This window comes from Loxodonta africana, chromosome 3 (genome assembly GCF_030014295.1).
Source record: "Loxodonta africana isolate mLoxAfr1 chromosome 3, mLoxAfr1.hap2, whole genome shotgun sequence".
In the NCBI taxonomy this organism is placed as follows: domain Eukaryota; kingdom Metazoa; phylum Chordata; class Mammalia; order Proboscidea; family Elephantidae; genus Loxodonta; species Loxodonta africana.
In genome coordinates, this window is record NC_087344.1 from 148,221,659 (window position 1) to 148,241,880 (window position 20,222).

Sequence of the window (20,222 nt, forward strand, 5' to 3'; positions counted from 1 at the left end):
TGCATACCATTTACCAGCTTGCACTTATTATTGGCTAAATGTTTACATGAAAAATAAAGCAGCTGAAGTAGAAACTTTCGCAGAATAAACTCACTCCACTGAAATGACTGCACACGAGCATAATAAATGTATAAACAAAACAGATTATAATATGGCAGATACACCAATATTTATTCATGGAGGATATGGATAATGATGACTTGTTTTCAAGTGCATGTTATAGCATTTATTCAGCAAGAATTTGAACATACCACCTTAGTAAACATTACATAATATGCTTACCTGAAAAAAAAAACCTTTTATGTAATTATTATAGGGTCAGATCTACTTAAGAAGGTACTTAATATGTACTATTACAAGTGACACTCTATCACCAATACTGCCCGTAATATAAAATAGAGCAAAGGAAAACACCAAAACAATTAACCAAAAAAAAAACAAACCTACTGTCGTCGAGTTGATTCCGACTCCTAGCGACCCTACAGGACAGAGTAGAACTGCCCGGTGAGTTTCCAAGGAGCGCCTGGTGGATTCAAACTGCGAACATTTTGGTTAGCAGCTGTACCACTTAACCACCAGGGTTTCCAAAACAATTAGGTGATTTTAAATTAACCTCTCAATTCTAGGATACATTTTCACTCAGCTGCTTTTACCTAAGAACCTGGGTGCCACGGCAGCTCTACTTAACCAGCTGTGTTAGCAGGATTCGGACCCTAACCCACAGAAGGAGGGGCGTGGCTTTTTCCCTTTCTCTGCAATCGTGGTGAGAGCGGCCGCAGTCCAGCCGCATCATGTCTTCTCATAAGGCTTTCAGATTCAAGAGCTTCCTGGCCAAGAAACAAAAGCAGAATGGCTTCATTCCCCAATGGATTCGAGTGAAAACTGGTAATAAAATCAGGTACAACTCCAAGAGGGGACACTGGAGACAAATCAGGCTGGATCTATGAGGAGTCACGCATGGGATGGCACACAGATTTACTCTTTCAGGTTCACTACCATTCCACCATACCGAGTTGAAATTTCACTACAATCTGTACAACTGAACATGTATTGGGAAAATTTGGGTTTCTTTATTTTTATGTTTCTGCATTAAGAAATTGATTCCGCTAATGAGGCCTTTGCTTTGAAAAAAATAATAGGGCATAAACTAGATGAGTTGTAAAGTCCCCTTATATCTCAAAATCTGATTCTCTTTTTTGTCTTTTAGCAGAAATATTAATAGGCATTATAAAATAAATACAAAGAACTCTAAGTAGAGAAATATAAGTAGATAAGAGAATGGGCTTTGAAAGAAAACAAGGCTGATTTCAAATTCCCACTCTACCACTTGTGTGTGACTTTTGGCAAATCACTTAACCTCTCTCTAAGCTTCATTTACTTCTCTGTAAGGGAGGCTGAATCCACCTTCCACTCAGCATTATTTTGAGGATTAATGAGATGTATGTAAATTCCAGAGCCCACGTTTGATTAATAAATGCTCAACAAATAGTAGTTAAAGCTGAATTGGCAAACCTTTTAAAACCAAGAGATTTTAAATAACTCAGGCTTCTAGAATATAGTAAAAATTCAGGAGGTCTAGCACACCTGGCCAGCTAAGTTCAAAAACTAGTTATATCCGACAACTGATTTTAAAAAATTCAGTAGAGTGCCATTCTCCAAAAAAATTTGAATTTTCAGTCATTTCTTGGAACTGGGTTGGGTACAATCTACAAAGAGAATTTTGACTGATGGCATTTTGTACTCAGCCATTAGATCTGTCTTGTCTCTCTCTACCATATGACATGTACGGAAGTAGCTTTTTGGTGGCCAACATCCTTCAGGGAGAAGGGTTGTCTTGTACACCCTTCCTTCTTCTCCCTACCCTCTAGAATTCATTGCTGTGTTGATGCTAAGATTTAACAATGGGATTTATGCATTGCTGGGGAAGTGAATCGTTCTCTGGCAATGTTCCTAACAATTACCAGCAAGAAGGGGAGGAAAGAAAAGTTTTTAAGAAAAGAAACATGTGTAAGAGAATCTAACTAACGTCAATATTTGTGAGCCTTCCCCAATAGCAGGTGTTAAGAGGAAGCTACCGACATAATGAAAACCTCAGAGCACTAATGGTTCTCAGATCTTTGAATTCATAGACCAGTAAAATTTCAAAAAGAAGACTGTCACAATATTACCAGGTTTTATGTTATTAAGAAACTGACACCAAACAGCAAACTACCACCAAGAACTCTACCATAAAAATAATGTAACCTCTCAAACACCCTTTAAGCTGAATAAACTTAGTACAAAAATTAAAACTGGAACACTTGCTACACTGTCGTGGTTCTTATTTTTTCCTGGGTGAGTGAAAGCGTCACCAGGGACTCACATCTGGAAGCCACTGCTCAAGAACGGACTGAGTTGGCCCCATCATGCTATCCAGTCCAGGATGCAAGATCTCATAGAGGCACTGAGGCCCCACTGTGGAAATGTTATCTTGGTCAACACTTTCTAAGGAGAAAGATGTATCTTAAAGCTCCTTATTTGTCTTAATAACTAATTTGGGCCAGTTACATGAACGTTTCAAAATTTTTGGAAGGTATCTGCAGTCAGTATCCCACCTTTGTGTTCAACTAAGTATGACGGTAGTTCTCAGGTGTGGCTGTACATCAGAATCATCCGAGGGAAGGGCTTTTTTCAAAACTGTCATGCCTAAGTCTCCCCACCAGAGATTTTGATTCAATAGGTATGGGACAGGGCCTGAGCATGTGTATTTTTAAAACGCTCCTTTGATTATGTCCATCCTGAATTTCTGGCATATAAAACTTTAAGGTGTACCTCTTCATTCCTTCCTTGGGCAACAAACACTAATAGTGAGCTTGCCATAAACAAGGTACTAGGGCAACAACGGTGAACAAGACAAATTCACCTCTTCCATACTAAGGGAGTACTGGAGGATGAAGACAGGTGAGCAGGCAATTAAAATACCACAGGGAGCTTTACTTGGATTAGGTGTCCCTATCCTAGTGGTTTCATGGGCTTCAATAACATCTCCTCCCAGTTGTCTTTTTTCCAGACACTTTTATAAGCCCTAATATTTTTATCAGAGAAACAGATGGGCAAGGTCCCTGTGCTCATGGAACTTACACTCTAATGGAAAGTTCCAAACTTTCTAGGCACCGTTATGTCAGTCAATGCAACTCCAGTGTCTTTCTTAAGGATAGGTACCCCGTGACTTTGAACAAAGCACAATGGGAACTCATTTAAGACTGTTTTCTGTTTTGTTTCCAAAATCTTTGGATGAAGCTTAGCATTTCCTCTCCTTTTTATCTATAACAGCAAGTTGAGACAACATTGTGAAAGTATTTCCCCCTTTCTGGGTTTCCCCAACAAAACATTATCCTATACAAAAACAAACAAACAAACAAACAAATGCCATCTAGTTGATTCCAACCCCTAGCGATCCTACAGGAAAGAGCAGAACTGCCCCCATAGGGTTTCCAAGGAGCGGCTGGTATATCTGAACTGCCAATCTTTTGGTCAGCCAAGCTCTTAACTACCGCACCACCAGGGCTCCTATCCTATGATAGTTCTGTAATTTCCCTATTAATACCTGACCTTGTAGTTGGCCCACATAGAAACTCACCTGCAAATCTTCTGATGACTAACACATTCAAGTGTAGTTTCCCTGGATTAAATCCCCATTGGTTAAATATTTCATAATTCAGAAGAGTTTACTGTTACATGTAACCCTAGAAATTCCACTGTGGGCTCCTCCTTTTGGATTGATTATGTAAATAAGACCTGAGGGACCCCACTGTTTACACACTAACCAGAGATAAATCTTTATCCTTAGCCTATATTTGTGTTCTTTAAGGCAGTTAAGATTCTAGTGCCTGCTCTGTCACTACATGTGTAAGCTTAAGTTACTTCCATCACTTCCCTGTGCCTTGATTTTCTCATCTATAAAATTCAATGATTGATTCATTTCAGCTATAAAATTCTTCCTACTCAAAATGCTACGGTTCTATCTTTAATTCCAAGGTGACTTCAACTTTGGCATAGCCTTTGAAAATACAAGAGGACGATATCTAAGGATTTTCAATTATTTCCCCCCCCCTCAAGAAATTTCATATATTCACAAAATATCCCTTCTTCCCAAAGGAATAGCCTTCATCTCCAGAGTCTGGAGACAGATTTCTCCTGTGGACCAGCAGAGAACTAAGACCATAGGGACTGCACCCTCTGGACAGACAACACACCAACAAGGGAACAGGACACAATGGACATTTTTAACAAAGAGGTCACACATGGTGGCTATGAGTTCTAGAACTTCACTCTAGAAACCCTTTGATACTGATGGATGGCTACCACCCAAACCAAACCAAAAACCAAACCAAACCTGTTGCTGCTGAGTCGATTCTGACTCATAGGGACTCTATGGGACAGAGTAGAACTGCCCCACAGAGTTTTCAAGGAGCATGTGGTAAATATGAACTGCCAACCTCTTGGTTAGCAGCCCTAGCACTTAACCATTACGCCCCCAGGGTTTCACCCGTAACAAGCAATTACTTAAATCTAGTTTGTTAGACAGATCCAGAACAGTCTGAGAATTTGGCATTAATTTATCTAGGCTTTGTGACCCACCTGCTTCAGAAGTTATCTGGCAATGGTAATCTCCCTAATGTCCTCTCAGTGAAGACGTGTGACATCTGAGTTAAATATAAAATTACATCAACGACAAGCTAAAGCTTGCTTTTGGGAAAATGGTTTGTTTCTAAGCCCCAATCTTCTCTCCATAACTAAACATAAAGCTGTATGCTAGCCAAAAAAAAAAAGGAAAGAGAAAAAAAAAAAAAGCAGCTTAGCCCAGGGACCAAGTTCATATGTGGTTTTTGCTAGTACTGGTTATCCCACATGCCTCTTCACGAATTTCAAAAGTAACTCTGATCTGGCAAGCTGCAGATTTGCATAAAACATTAGAAATGCTCTTCCAGATGTCTAAACATTTACAAAGACCCCAGAGGATGGTGTACAGATTTTAGAAGCTTGCAACAGACTCAGAGCAATTTTGAAAGGGTACAAACATTGCAAGAGCCGAAGGCAATGTGGCTTGGCCACAAACACAGATTCCTCAGAAGCCCCTAAACTAAGGACTGACTAATCAGCTCCTGAAACTCGTCTCCATCAGTCAGAAGCCCCAGCTCTCAACAGCACCAGCAATGCAAGCTACCGGGTTTTATGTAGTCCTGATATAAATGCCTACAGAGCTTTCGGCATCCTTTATTCCTCTCTAACATTAGAAAAGGCAGAATCAAGATTTAAAAGTCTCAACGGGCTAGTATTCTGGACCAAAATAAAAGAGTATAAAACTGAACAGGAATAGAAAAAAATTTTTTTAATCTTCCAAATCTCTAAAATCTTCGAGATACTGCAAAACCTCAACAACAAAAAGACAAATAACCCAATTAAAAAGTGGGCAAAGGATATGAGCAGGCACTTCAACAAGGAAGACATTCAGGCAGCTAACAAATACATGAGGAAATGCTCACCATCATTAGCCATTAGAGAAATGCAAATCAAAACTATAATGAGATACCATCTCACCCCAACAAGGCTAGCATTAATCCAAAAAACACAAAATAATAAATGTCAGAGAGGTTGTGGAGAGACTGAACACTTATACACTGCCGATGGGAATGTAAAATGGTACAACCACTTTGGAAATCGATTTGGCGCTTCCTTAAAAAGCTAGAAATATAAGTACCATACGATCCAGCAATCCCACTCCTTGGAATATACCCTAGAGAAATAAGAGCCCTCACATGAATAGATACACGCACACCCATTTTCACTGAAGCACTGTTTACAATAGCAAAAAGATAGAAACAATCTAGGCGTCCACCAGCAGATGAATGGATAAACAAATCATGGTACATTCACACAATGGAATGCTACACAATGAATCTACGAAGCATCTCATAACGTGGATGAATCTGGAAGGCATTATGCTGAGTGAAATTAGTCAGTCACAAAAGGATAAACACTGTATGAGGCCACTATTATAAGAACTCAAGAAAAGGTTTAAACACAGAAGAAAACATTCATTGATGGTTAGGAGGGTGGGGAGGGAGCAAAAAGGGGTATTCACTAACTAGATGGTAGACGTGAATTATTTTAGGTGAAGAGAAAGACAACACACAATACAGGGGAAGTCAGCACAATGGGACTAAACCAAAAGCTAAGAAGTTTCCTGAATACAACCAAACACTCCAAGGGACAGAGTAGTAGGGGTGGGTGTCTGGGGGGCCATGGTTTCAGGGGACATCTAGGTCAACTGATATAACAAAGTTTATTAAGGAAACATCCTGCATCCCACTTTGGTGAGTGGTATCTGGGGTCTTAAGAGCTAGCAAGCAGCCATCTAACATGCGTCAATTGGTCCCAACCTACCTGGAGCAAAGGAGAATGAAGAACACTACAAAGACACAAGGAAAATATGAGCCCAAGAGACAGAAAGGGCCACATAAACCAGAGACTCCATCAGCCTAAGATCAGAAGAACTAGATGGTACCCGGCTACCACCAATGACTGCCCTAACAGGGAACACAACAGAGAGTCCCTGATGGAGGAGGAAAGTGGGGTGCAGAACTCAAATTCTAGTAAAAAAAAAAAAAAAGACCAGAATTAATGGTCTGAGGCTAGAAGGACTCCAAAGGACACGGCCCCCAGACTATGAGCCCAAAGCTAAAACCATTTCCGAAGCCAACTCTTCAGACAAAGATTAGACTGGACTATAAGACATAAAATGATACTGGTGAGAAGTGTGGTTCTTAGCTCAAGTAGACACGAGACTAAGCAGGCAGCTCCTGTCCAGGGCTGAGATGAGAAGGCAGAGGGGGACAGGACCTGGTTGAAAGGACACAGAAAATACAGGGTGGAGAGGAGGAACGTGCTATCACATTATATGGAGTGCAACTATGGTCACGTAACCATGTGTGTATAAGTTTTAGTATGAGAAAGTGCCGTGAATTATAAACTTTCACTTCAAGTACAATTTAAAAAAACTTCCACTGCACAAAAAAAATTTTTTTTTGCCCAATAATTACGGATGCAGCACCTCATATGACAAATATCTGGGAGTTTTAACCATCCTATGTATACATGAGCCTGTGTCAGGGGCTGCTTTAAAAACAAACAAAAAAGGCAGTTGTAAGCTCAAGCTGCAGTAAATAGTTGTGTGTCTCAGGAAACAGCTGTCCTACTGCACTATTTGTCAGCCAGACCACATCTCAAATACCATATTCAAATCCGGTTACTCTCCATGAGAAATGTTAACAAAGAAGACATCTAGAAACCATGTCCCATGCAGGACGATGAAAAGAAACGGGACTATTTTATACTGACAAAAGTATGGGGATGATGTGGGTCATCACACTGTCTTTGTGCATTCCGAGGGCTGTCCCATGTGGAAGTGGGTAGTTCCAGAGGAACAGAATCAATGGAAGAAAGTTTCAAGGCAGAAGTCTTCAGCTAAAAATGAGGAAGACTCTTCTAGTAATATAAACAGTCTAAATTTGTAACACACTGCCTTGGTAAGTAGAGAATTCCCTGTTCCTGGGGGCATTTAAAGAGAGGCTGGTAGGAAATGTAAGAATTTACTAGTAAATAGTAAAGTTAGGTGAAGAAGTTAGACCAGGTCTCAGGGGACAATTCGGTGCATTGGCATAATACAGTTCTTAAAGTTTATGTTCTACATCCTAATTTGGAGAGTAAAACAAAACAAAACAAAACAAAACAAAACCAGTTGCCATCAAGTTGATTCTGAGTCATAGGGACCCTAAAGGAAAGGGGAAAACTGCCCCATAGGGTTTCCAAGGAGTGACTGGTGGATTCGAATCTTTTCCTTAGCAGCCCGAGCTCTTAACTACTGCACCACCAGGGTCTTAAAAGCTTATGAACAGCCATTTACGATACAACTATTGGTCTCTATTCATCTGGTGCAAAAGAGAAAGAAGGAAACCCAAGAATCAGAGAAGGAACCAGACTACAAGACTAATTGTTTCCAAGAATCACTGTTTCCTCTATCTTGACACCAGAAGAACTAGATGGTACCTGGCTACCACTACCGATCATTCTGATCAGAGACACAATGGATGGATCCCGATAGAAGGGGAGAAAAATGTGGAATAGAACCTTAAATTCTTAAAGAATCCACACTTACCAGACCCACTGAGACTGGTGGAATCTCCGAGACTACTGCCCTGAGATACTTTTTAAACACTGAAGCGAAACTATTTCCTAAAGTCACCTATTAACTAAACAGTAGGTTAACTCAAAAAGTAAAGAATGTCACCTTGAGTACTATTTTAAAAAATCATCTATATGAGACCAAGTGGACAACAGTTACTCTCAAGTATAGATGAGAAGTTTGGGGGGCAGTGAGACTAAGTTAACAGTAGTGAAACAATTAGAACAGAAATAATGAGAATCTTGACACAATGTGAAAAATATAACCAATGTCACCAAACATTATGTGTACAAATTGTTGAATAGGAGCATGTTTTGCTATGTATATTTCCACCAAAAATACAGTATTTTTTTTTAAAAAGAAATTAGACCAGTGCTTCTCTAAAACCCTTTCCAAATCTATGACTAGACACTTATCCCAGTATTATACTGTCCTGATAGCTCATCTGCCACAATCTTTCTTAAAAACACCCCTTTCTTCCCAAGATTTGCCAGACCCTAATGACTTCAGGCCTGACACAGCAGAAGACTCACAGGTGCGCTTCGTAACCTCAGCGTTATTCCTCAAGTGTCAAGAACTGCCTCCCTCGAGGCTTAATCTGTCATGGAATCCCACTTCTCAGAAGGCCACAGCCGTGTTCTAAGTCAGGATTTCTCAACCACAGGACTACCGATATTTTGGACATGATCATTCTTTGTTGTGGGGGCTGTCTTGCACACTGTAAGATTTTGAGGTACAAGGGGATTCTGAGGTACAAGTTTCCCGCTAACTAGTTGTACTCTAACTTCCTTCACCAGTCTTGTCCTTTGCTCCAGCCAGACAAACAAACCTATTTACTGTTTCTGACCCGTGATTACCATATGCTATTTCCTTAATATGGGTTCCTCCCCACCACTTCCTTTGAGACAACCACAACCCCGACCATTGTCAAAAGTCAATCAGGCTGATGAGGAGTAAGCTACTTGCATCAGGTGGACACTTGAGACTATGCTGGCATCTCCTGCCTGGAGGGGGCAGGGGAGGGCAAAGGGGGTTAGACACTGGCAAAACGGAGAGACTGGAGGGAGGGAGCGAGCGGACTCATTGGGGGGAGAAAAAGTGGGAGTATGTAGTAAGGTGATTAAGTTTATATGTGAGAGACTGAATTGATTTGTAAACTTTCACTTAAAGCACAATAAAAATTAAAAAAAAAAAAAAGTCAATCAGTTCACATTTATTATCCCCCCCCCCCACAACGCCCGCAACACACTCATACACACACACCATTTCCACTTGGCTCCAAACACCCTTCCCATTTCAGCGTTCCCTGACCTCTTACACAACTGCAACTCTGTGCTTCAGATGGCATTCTCACAGGTACACTGTCTTATCTACCCTCTGTGATTAGTGTAAGAACCTTCTTCCTTGTTAAGATCTCACAGCACCCACTTTGGTTCTCTACTTACTGCTAGTAACCAATAAATATTGACTGGTATTTCTTACAATGTCAAACACCAGCTCCAATTACAAATACTGAAAATCCCTTACCATTTCAAGAACATATGTGATCATGAGTAAATAGCTTTGATAAAATTTCAGCTTTTTCATAGCTAGTGCCAATTTACCTACAGTGCTGAGATTGAACCAAAACTAATTTCCAAAATACAGCTACCAAAACAATTTAACTATTTAGATAAGACAAACATATCAGAATTCCCTAAAATTAATCAAAAACAGCTCTGCACAAAAAGTAAGGAAAAAAGGTCAAATTTTGGCCAAGTTTTTAAAATGCTGGACTATCTAGCAGGGAGAAAAGAGCTACAAATATGGCTCAATAATTTAACTGTTGCATCATACACTACACAACATGGTAGTGGAAGAGGCTGGGGGGATGGGTGAGGAGACTGGGTTATTTAAGGACAGCTTCCTCTCAGACCTTCTAATCTGTTGAGATATAATCAACAAAGCATGCATACACCCTCAATAAAAAGAAGGCAAACCTAAGATGAAAAAGTTCAAATACAAAAATAAACAACATTAATTCAAGAGTTGGGAATTTTTTTTTTCCAGCTCCTTGGATTGCCTAATCATTTTATGGGAAGCTCCCTAAATAACCTACAGAAACCAAACACTACAGATCAACTTTCCGCAATCCTTAGTTTAGCCGCCTAATTTTTAATGTCAGGATCTTTGTTATTTTGTTCTTGGATTTTAACAGGATTTTAGTCAGTGTCAAAAAACAGGAGAACCCACAACTCTAAACCCGACCTAGCTGACAGTAGGTATTTGGTCAGCACTTATGGACCATAAAAATGAATGCTGTCTGAAGACCCCATTTCCTGGTTATGTGTAAGAGTCTTTCCATAGGTCTCTAAAAATGAGAAGCCCCAGAAGCTTTGGTGGGGAAGGTGTGAATCACTGTCATTCTTGGCATTTGAACAGGCCTTTTGGTTGCTTATGAGGTAAACAGCTGTTTAGCACTACTAAACACAGGAATTCCGTCCCTGTCTGGACTCTTTCTATGGTTCAGCAAAGACAGCATAATAGGTGCTCAATAAATGCTACCTGGTGGTGCAGTGGTTAAGAGCACAGGCTGCTAACCAAAAGGTCAGCAGTTCGAATCCACCAGCAGCTCCTTGGAAACCCTATGGGTGGTTTTACTCTGTCCTATAGGATCACTGGTGATGAGCTGGCAACGGGTTTTTTTGTTTTTGTTTTTTTTAACTGCACTTTATTATTAAAGCTAATAAGAAAACTTTAGAGTCAGCTCTCTCTTCAGTCCTATGTCCTTTTCAAATATTTCCTATCTTTCCTTGACCCAAAGAAAATATTTTTCAAAGTCATGGAGAAGGAGGAAATCTCAGAAGCAACAGTAACCATATATGGGCCCAAGTGGTTCAAGCTGGGCCCCACATTAGGCTAAGAGTCCCCAATACCTATTCCCCATCTCTCTGCCTACCTCCTCAGTCCTCCCTCCCTCTCCATTTATTCGGTTTTCTTTCCCAAAACCCTACCTCCCCACTTTTATGCCACACATTCCCCCAATTGCATACATGCTGGGACCTCAACTTCCACCTCTTCCTCTTCAGCAGAGACCTACCTCTCCTCTCATGGACTTGTAGCAGCTCTTCTTCGCTGCCGCTGGCTCTTTAAGAAACCAAAAAACTCATTTCTTTATCCCAAAGGGATGCTCCAAATAAAGGGGGCATAAAGGAGAAGGCCCCTATCAACCCTTCAGGACCTGGAGTTGATGGTCCTTTTGGCAAACACCCCCAATTTTCTTTCTCCTTTCCAAGCCCCCGTGCAGTATCCTAGCAGAAGTCCCGCTCCCGAGCGCCCACGCGCCCAAACAAGCTAGAAGCGGATTATACCGGTACCCAACCCGGAGATGGCCCGCGGGCGGGCTGGGTGCACCTGCGGGCCCCCGTGGCCCCCCCTCTGAGCGAGGGGCGGGGCGCGGCACCCAGCCCACCCCAGCCCAGCCCAGCCCACCCAGCGCGGGAAGGAGGCGGAGAGGAGGCGTTTCTGGAGAAGTTAAAGGGCTCACCTTATGGGCATCCAGCCAGCAAGGCCAGGCACGAAACACCCACCTCTGGGGAAGAATCAGGGGAGCTGTACCCCGGGCTGTCAGCCCTAGCGATCAGGGCGGAAGGAGGAGAGAGAAGGGAGACTGCGCGAGCCAGGGCAGGAGCGAGACAGACCGCACTCGCCTCTGGCAGGGCCCTCCGCGGACGAACCAGGCGCCCGCCCCTTAAATTGCCAAAAGCGGAACAATCTTGCAGGCCCAGGCAGTCGAAAGCGGGAACCCGACCCCACTCGCTTTCAGTGCTCCGAAGCGAGTTCCCGGCAGCAGCCTCCGCTCGGGCCGCGGCGGGGCGCGCAGCAGGGCACGACGCCTGCGCCCGTGTTGCGCGCTCCAGCTCCGGTGCAGCTCTCACCTGCGCGGCGCCGTCCCTCTCAGGCCCCAACCCCTGCCCCGGAGAGGTGCACACCAACCTGGGGGGGGAGTCCCGGCAGTTTGGGCGCCGAACTAGGGCTTATGCCGAAGCGGGAGGTGGCGGCATCACCTGCGGCGGGCGGTGGCGCTGCGGCGGCTGCACCGGGACGCGCCGGGGCGGCGAAGGCGCGCTGCGCCCTGGGGCCTGTTTCCGCGGCCCCGCCCGCGGCTGCCACCTCGAAGCGCGGCGGAGGAGCCGGGGCACCACGGGCGGCGGCAGCGGCAGCGGCAGCGGCGGCGATGGGAGCAGCAGCACATGACTCTGTAAGGAAGGGAATTAGACAAAGCGTAACATGGACTCCGGGCCCGTGCAGGCGCTGCAGCTCCGGGACCAACCGCAGCCAGCGAGCTCCACGACTGGCCCGGCCGCAGCCAATGGGGCGGGCCCGGGCGTCCATGTGATTGCCGGCGCTGTCTCCTTGTAGTCCTGCCTCGCCTGCCGAGGGTCCGGGCGCTTCCGCAGCCGGGGCTGGCTGGCTGACTGCAGGTCGGCTGTGTGGCGAAATAGGTGGCCCCGGGTAGGGGACTAGTGGCGAGAAACTGTTAAATGGTGAGCAGATGCATGGGGCAGAGAAGAACAGCAGCGGTATAACGCAGTGGCGGTAATACCTACCGAACGCCCACTTGGGCACGGCGCGGTGCCCGGCGGGCGCTGCCCAGCTGGGAGCGAGGCATGGTCCTGTCGACTAAAATTCTGACATTGAGACTTGGGGGCAAATTGCACTAAAAGCCATTTAAGCAGCTTCCAACCCTAAGGAGAAGGTACTTACCTGGGATTTGTGGCACACCCAACTTTATCTTGGCACAGTTCCCCAGCCTGATTTCTTCTGCCTCCGCTATTAAAGATATACTGGAAAGTCAGTTATTTGTTTTAATTTGAGTCTGTTCTTTTCCCCCCTCACGTTCCTTTTCACCAAAAACTTGCATCTGAAGCAAGCACAGACGTCCAGCATGAAAAGGTGGTCCTCTGCTAAGAGGTGTTATCCAACCTGATAATTTTCACTGTGTTTTCAATCGTAAGATTGAAGTTTCTTTGCAGCCTTTTTCGTGGGTGCTGAGAGGCAGGAGTCAAAAAATAAAGTCAGGAGGGATGTTTGGAATTGTTGGCTTTTAACAGGGTAAATGGCTCCAGTACAGTAAATCAGTGTCTCCATTTATCTGAATCCATCCTTCTCTGTGAACAATGGGAAATCTCATCTCACATCTACCCAGATCACTCCACCTCAGCGAATGTTCAGTCAACATTTACCCAGGGTCTGTGATGTTAATAAATATCAATATGTGCGATATGTTACAAGCATGCTGCAAAAAACCTCTTTAAAATGTTAAAAAGCAAAGCAAAGATGTCACTTTGAGGACTAAGGTGCGCCTGACTCAAGCCATGATATTTTCAGTTGCCTCGTATGTGTGCAAGAGCTGGACAATGAAAAAGAAAGACTGAAGAATTGATGCCTTTGAATTATGGTGTTGGCAAAGAATATTGAATATACCATGGGCTGCCAGAAGAAGGAACAAATCTGTCCTGGAAGAAGTACAGCCAGAATGCTCCTTAGAAGTGAGGATGGTGAGACTTCGTCTCATGCACTTTGGACATGGTATCAGGAAGGACCAGTCCCTGATGAAGAACATTATGCTTGGTAAAATAGAGTGATAGCCAAAAAGAGGAAGACCCTCAATGAGATGGATTGGCACAGAGGCTGCAACAATGGTTTCAAGCATAGCAACAATTATGAGGATGGCACAGGACCAAGCAATGTTTCATTCTGTTGTACATAGGGTCACAATGGGTTAGAACCCACTCAATGGTGCCTAACAACCACATTCAGTTCTGTCACAAAGTTCTATATGGTTGAATTGTTTATACAGTAAGTATATATTTGATAATTGGAAAAATAAGCAAAAAAAAAAAAAAAGCTAAAATTAGTAAGCTCTACAAATGGTCTAGGATGTAAAAAAAAAAAAAAAACTATCAGCTTGCTCTTCTACCCTAAGGAAACAAATACGAAGCGGGCAGCAAAGGGTAATAGCTGGCTTGACATTGGATTCAGAATTAAGAAATAGGATAGAAAAGGAGCCTGAAGGTACTCTAGACGTGTCTACAGCAGTGAGGCGGGGACAACAAAATAAGGCTGTGAGGAAATTTTATTCAGCAACAGCTTACAGAGCATGTACTGCCCTTTGCTGAGTTGTTATAATCAGGAATCAGCAACTGGCCCGGCACATAGTAAATCACTATCATAATAATAATAACAATAGCTAATACTTTGCTGTTATTTTGTTAGTTGTGTTCAGTCAGCTCCGAAATATGACAATCCTACACGTATAACAGAACAAAATGCTGCCTGGTCCTGTACCATGTCCATAATCATTGGTATGCTCAAGTCCATTATTGTGGCCACTGTATTTTGAGTGGCTTCCAACCTAGGGGGCTCATCTCCCAGCACAATATTGGACAAAATATTCTGTTGTAATCCATAGGGTTTCATTAACTAATTTTCAGAGTTACATTTCCAGGCTTTTTTTCTTAGTCTGTCTTAGTTTGGGAGCTCTGCTGAAACCTGTCCACCGTGAGTGACCTGCTGGTATTTGGAAAACCGGTGGCATGGCTTCTAGCATCATAGCAACACACAAGCCAACACAGTATGACAGTATGGCGGAGCTAATACTTACACAGTGCTTATGATGTACCAGGCACTGCTCTAAGTACTTGACATGTATTCACATTTAATCCTCAAAGCAACCCTATGAGATTGTTGTTGTTAGTAGCCATCAGTTCAGCTCTGACTCATGGCGATCTTACGTGTAACAGAAGGAAACATCGTCCAGTCCTGCACCATCTTCATGATCCTTGATATGCTTGTGTCTGTTGTTACAGCTGTTATATCGATCCGTCTTATTGAGGGTTTCTGTCCTTTTTGTTGGCCCTCCACATTACTAAACATGATGTTTCCAGCGATTGGTCTTTCCCGATGACATGTCCAAAATAAGCTAACCAAAATCTTGCCATCTTCACTTGCAAGGAGCATTCTGGATGTACTTCTAAGACTAATTTGTTCATTCTTCTGGCAATGGTTGGTATGTTCAGTACTCTTTGCCAACACCACAACTTGAATCCATCAGTTTTTCTGTCTTTGTTTTTCATTGTCCACCTTTAGTATGCGTATGAGGTAATTGAAAAGAGGTAAATATTATTATTTCCATTTTATAGATGAGGAAACGAAGGCCTACAGAGGTTGCTTAACTAGCTCAAGATCACGCAGTAGCAAATCTAGACTTTCAAATCAGGGAGCTTGGCTCCAGAGGTTCAAGCATTTAATCACAATACTGTCTAAAGGATAGTAAGAGAAAGGCCATTATATGTGCATTTCTCCTTTTACAAAGTAAATCCAAAGTGATTTGTGCTTTCCTAAACAATACAACCTAGCATGCTGTAAGGCACTCTGATATTTGTGGAATGAGTGAATAATTGACTTTCTTACTAGGGAAAAATTTGTGATCCTTGATTTTGCATTCTTCCTCTTCTATAGTAGAGAGATGCCTAAAATGTAAGGAACCAAGTCTCAATCATCTCTAAACATGTTCCTGAAAAGCTGTACAGAAATCAAGCTTTGTAAATTGATCCCAAATGCACTGGTGCTGTTTATGAAGAGTATCATGATGTATTCCTTTGTAAAGTGAAAAAATAGCCCTGGGAGAAGGGACAAACTCTGGATACACCTGCATAACCATACACAAATACATAGAATATATTTACTGGCAAAGTGGTAGTAATGTTGAAAAAATGCAGTTTCAAATTAGTTGAGCAACTTTCTGTTTTTGTTTGTTTTTACCTTGTTTGGTTTTCTCACCTCTGAAATGGAGAAAATATGTATCTCAGGTTATTGTGAGGTCAAGGATTAAATGGGATAATATATGCGGAGTACCCGGAACATAGGTACTTCTCATAATGTTACCTACCATGATTGTAGCTACAGAATATAAGTTTGACCAAATCTCCTATTTCCTAACCTCTTTATCCTGGCTCTTTTAATGCCACAGCCAAAATAATATGCAGTATCTACAGCATATTTAAAAAAAAATAGGAACTCATATGTGTACATATATGTATATGTATGTATACATATACCTTACCTGTACCTGTTATCGTCAAGTCAATTCTGACTCATAGTGACCCTATAGGACAGAGTGGAACTGCCCCACAGGGTTTCCAAGGAATGCCTGGTGGATTTGAACTGCCAGCCTTTTGGTTAGCAGCCATAGCATTTAACCACTATGCCACCAGAGTTTATAAATATGTATATATATCGCTTTGAATTGATACAGTAGGGGCTCAGCCTAAGGAAATGGTAAAGCTTACCTTCTCATCTTTCCTTTCACTGCTCCCCTGCAATACCTCCTACTTGCCTCTTCTTTCTATTCTTCCCATACGTTCAAACCATTTCACTTGTTAGACTGATTTAAGCTCTCAGCCTTGGAGTTAGGAAGCAAATTGTCTCTCTTCTTAACAGCTGAGGAAATTGAAATGATTGAAATTGAAATCCATTTGGAGACTGGCCTAGAAATCATCCTGTTGAGAGAGGAAAAGCAGGGTGGAGGAAATGGAACAGGGTGGAGTGTACAGGGTAACTCTCCATGAGGACAGAAGTAACATGAAGTCCAAAGAGGAAGGGAAATTGCCAGACTACTATAGTTAGAAATAATATGATGAAATTGAAACTAGAAAAATTAAGGATATGTGTCTTAACCACAGTGAGAAGAAAGAAGTGGATCTACTTCTTCTAAAATGGATTCATAGAGAAGTAAAATTAGAGTTGCCTACAGGGTCACCATAAACCGTGGTGGCGTAGTGATTAAGAACTGTGTCTGCTAACCAAAAAGTCAGCAGTTCAAATCCACTGTACACTCCTTGGAAACCCTGTGGGACACTTCTACTCTGTCCTATAGGGTTGCTATAAGTCACAATTGACTCATTGTCAACGGGCTTGGGTTTTTGTTTTTTTTTTTTACAGGGTCATTGTGGGCTGGAATCGATTCAGTGGCAATGTTTTTTGTTTTATCTAGGTAATTGGGTGTTTCTTAATCTGTAGCCCTATACTGTAATCCCTTCACTGGGGAAATTTAAAAAAAAAAAAAAAAAAGGAAGCAGAAACACCAAATTCAACCACCAGCAGGTCTGCACTGAAAAAGCAAAGCTTAAAACTGGGGCTGCTTGGCATGATTGAAATGGTTAATCCTAACTTGAAATTCTGTTTTAAATTAAGCTGCAACTAGGCTTGAAGCCTGCCTCTGCCTTCTGCAAAAGACAAGTTGGCTTCCTGTGAAAGTTTTAATTGCTTGTGACATAAAGAGTGTAGAGATCCAGGCCTTAGTTGACATAATATCTTGCTATCTTAACTGTTCTCAGTAAATGCCTAGGCCCTAACTCACTCCCTCTTAGCTGGATGGGCAATCTTTACATTTCAAAAGGTTTCAAGTTGGAGCTGATCTAATCTTCTTCCTAACCAAATGGTCAACTTTCACAGTTCAAGGACTCCAACTAGGGTTAATCTGGTCTACAATCAATCACTAAACCCCCACATCAGGAATGTTTACATGCTTGCATTAGAATTTTTGCCTTAGTCAATTGGTATCAAGAAATAAGAGATTGATGTCACCCTGGAAATTGATGTTAGGAAAGTTTGCAGCTTGACAGCCACTTATAAATTGTCCTTCCTTCTCCTGCACCACCCCTCCTTGATGTGAAACCACTTTGCCTTTGCTGCTGTGCCTGATAAATACCTCACTGCTCTCCCTGCAAAGGAGAGCAGATGTTGTAGCCTCTTGTTTGAGTGCCTGAGTGTTTCTCCATTTTGCGTAATGATTTTAATTGTCTTTTTCTTGCAATAAAACTCATTTTATTTTCTAGTGGAGCATCAGTCTAGTGTTTTCACTAGGACAGTACCCATATATTCTGCCTGCCTGCCTGACACCTCTGTGGATGAAATATCCATGCTCTTATCTAAAAGCTGATCCCTTCATTTTGCACTAAATCTCATCCAGTTTCGAATGATAACTCCAGCAATTGTTCCCTCTCTTCTACATTGTTCATTTTTCCCTCTCTACTGAATTACTGCCATCATCATTTTTTAAACTGCTATTATTTCTCCCATCTTAAAGAATACAATTTCTCTTGGCCCCGCTACCCTGCCAGCCATTATCCCATTTCTCTTCTCTCCTTTGCATCAAAATTTCTCAAAACAGTTGAGTATAGACTCATTGTCTATACTTTCTTCTGTTGTCCGTTAAACCCACTCTAATCAGGTTTATCTCTGTAGTCACTGAAAGTGATCTTGCCAAGGTAACTGATGACTTGTACATTGCTAAATACAGTGATCAGCTTTTGGTCCTTAATTGATGTTTCAGCTGCATTTGACACCACTGGCTACTCTTGACTCTTTGTAGTCTCTTAACTTCCATGACACCGCACTCACTCCCTCGATGAGCTCATCCAGTCACGTATCTTTTTTGAATTACTGCTCTATACCAACAACACGAAATTTGTCTCTCTAGCACGGTCCTCTCTTCTGAGTTCCTATTTGTGTTTCTAACTGCCTACTTGGAATTTCCATTCAGATGTTTAATGGTTGTTGTTGGTGAGTCGATTCCGACTCATGGTGACCCCATGTGTGTCAGAGTAGAACTGTACTCCATAGGGTTTTCAAGGCTGTGACCTTTTCAGAGTACATCACCAGGCCTGTCTCTGAAAAAGTCTCTGAGGTGCCTCTAAATGTGTTCGAACAGCCAACCTTCTGGCTAGTAGTCGAGTACTTATATCAAATTTACCATGTTCAAAATCAGACTCATGATTTCTCCCCACAAAACCTGTACCTCCCACAGCTTTCTCCATCTCAGTAAATGGCAACTCTGTCTTTCCAGCTGCTTGGGCTACAAGTTCTAGTCATCCTTGACTCTTTCTAGCATAACCTATATCCAGATTGTCAGGAAATCTTGTTGGCTCTGCCTTCAGAATATGTATCTCCATTTCTACTACCTTGGGCCGATCCGCCATCTTCTTTCTCTTGGATTAACTCATTAGCCACTCACCCAAACTGTTTGCTTGTTAACTCATCTGTGCTTGCTAGTCTCCTGGAAGAGAAAACAATCTGAATTAACAAGCAAACAAAATTATAGAATAATAATCCCAAAGTTCTAAATTATATTCTTATTAAATAAAATATTTTTTAAAAGTAACACAATAGTGCAAAGAAAAAAAGTAGAGCAGATTAAATGTTTGTTTTGCCTTACACATTACTTATTTAACACTGTTGTGTAGTCAGACTGCCATGTATTCTAATCTGGAAAAAATAAAAAGTTAAAGTGAAACAGCAAGGACACAGATGTGACATGCAAAGTAGCAAGTGAGAATATTATAGTTTTGCCAATTGAAAGTTGAAATGACACAAAAATCCTGAGAAAAAGTACCATAAAAAGGAACTGGGGAATTCTTAAGAGGAAAAAAAAAAAGCCCCCAAGACAAACTGATTCGTATGGTCGTTTGAAAAGAGGAAGGGTAATTGTTGTTTCCAAACGATGAACTGAATGCTTCAAAATCCATACAGCACTGACTGTGTTGGGATGTTTCCTCAAAGCTCCTGCCTGTGGGAAGAGAAGATGAGCACAGCCGGAAGCCTTAAATGTCAAGATGAAGCTGAGCAGTGTTTGAGTTGGAGAGAGGAATGTGGGGGACAGGAAGAGAGAAACCAGCCTGTGGGGTTTTCTTACTCATGGGTGAAATTCTAGCATTCTGGGTTTGAAAGATTATTATGTCTGAGTACTGTCTGAAACTTCGTCCGACAGCTCCTCAAAGCAGGGAGACCTGGAAACACTCTGAAAATACAATTCCGATCAACAAATGTAGTCATGGAACTAAAGTCACCCTTGTCCCAATGTGAGCTGCTCCTGAGGCAATGAAGACTTATAAGAGGAGGTAGCAGTCCCAGCTCCTATTCCTGATCATTCTCCAAAGTGATGCCCTTGCTCTGC

General features: G+C 42.2%; 2 protein-coding genes across 4 annotated transcripts in view; one reads left to right on the forward strand and one right to left on the reverse strand.

Moving 5' to 3' along the window:
* Positions 1-12,325, reverse strand: part of LRRC8D (leucine rich repeat containing 8 VRAC subunit D) — a 150,629-nt gene extending 138,304 nt beyond the window's left edge. For all 3 annotated transcript variants that reach the window (XR_010321467.1, XM_023558431.2, XM_064282331.1), the window contains exon 1: positions 12,200-12,325. The gene's annotated coding sequence lies outside the window, so the exon portion shown is untranslated. The remainder of the gene's footprint in view (positions 1-12,199) is intronic.
* Positions 792-951, forward strand: LOC135230763 (large ribosomal subunit protein eL39-like). The gene has a single exon (XM_064282333.1). The coding sequence runs from the start codon at positions 792-794 to the stop codon at positions 945-947; it is 156 nt and encodes a 51-aa protein (XP_064138403.1). The 3' UTR covers positions 948-951.
* Positions 12,326-20,222: the final 7,897 nt, after the last annotated feature.

Excerpts from the sequence above, each read along its gene's own strand:
- LOC135230763 (XM_064282333.1), top strand. The coding sequence starts at position 792 with ATGTCTTCTCATAAGGCTTTCAGATTCAAGAGCTTCCTGGCCAAGAAA.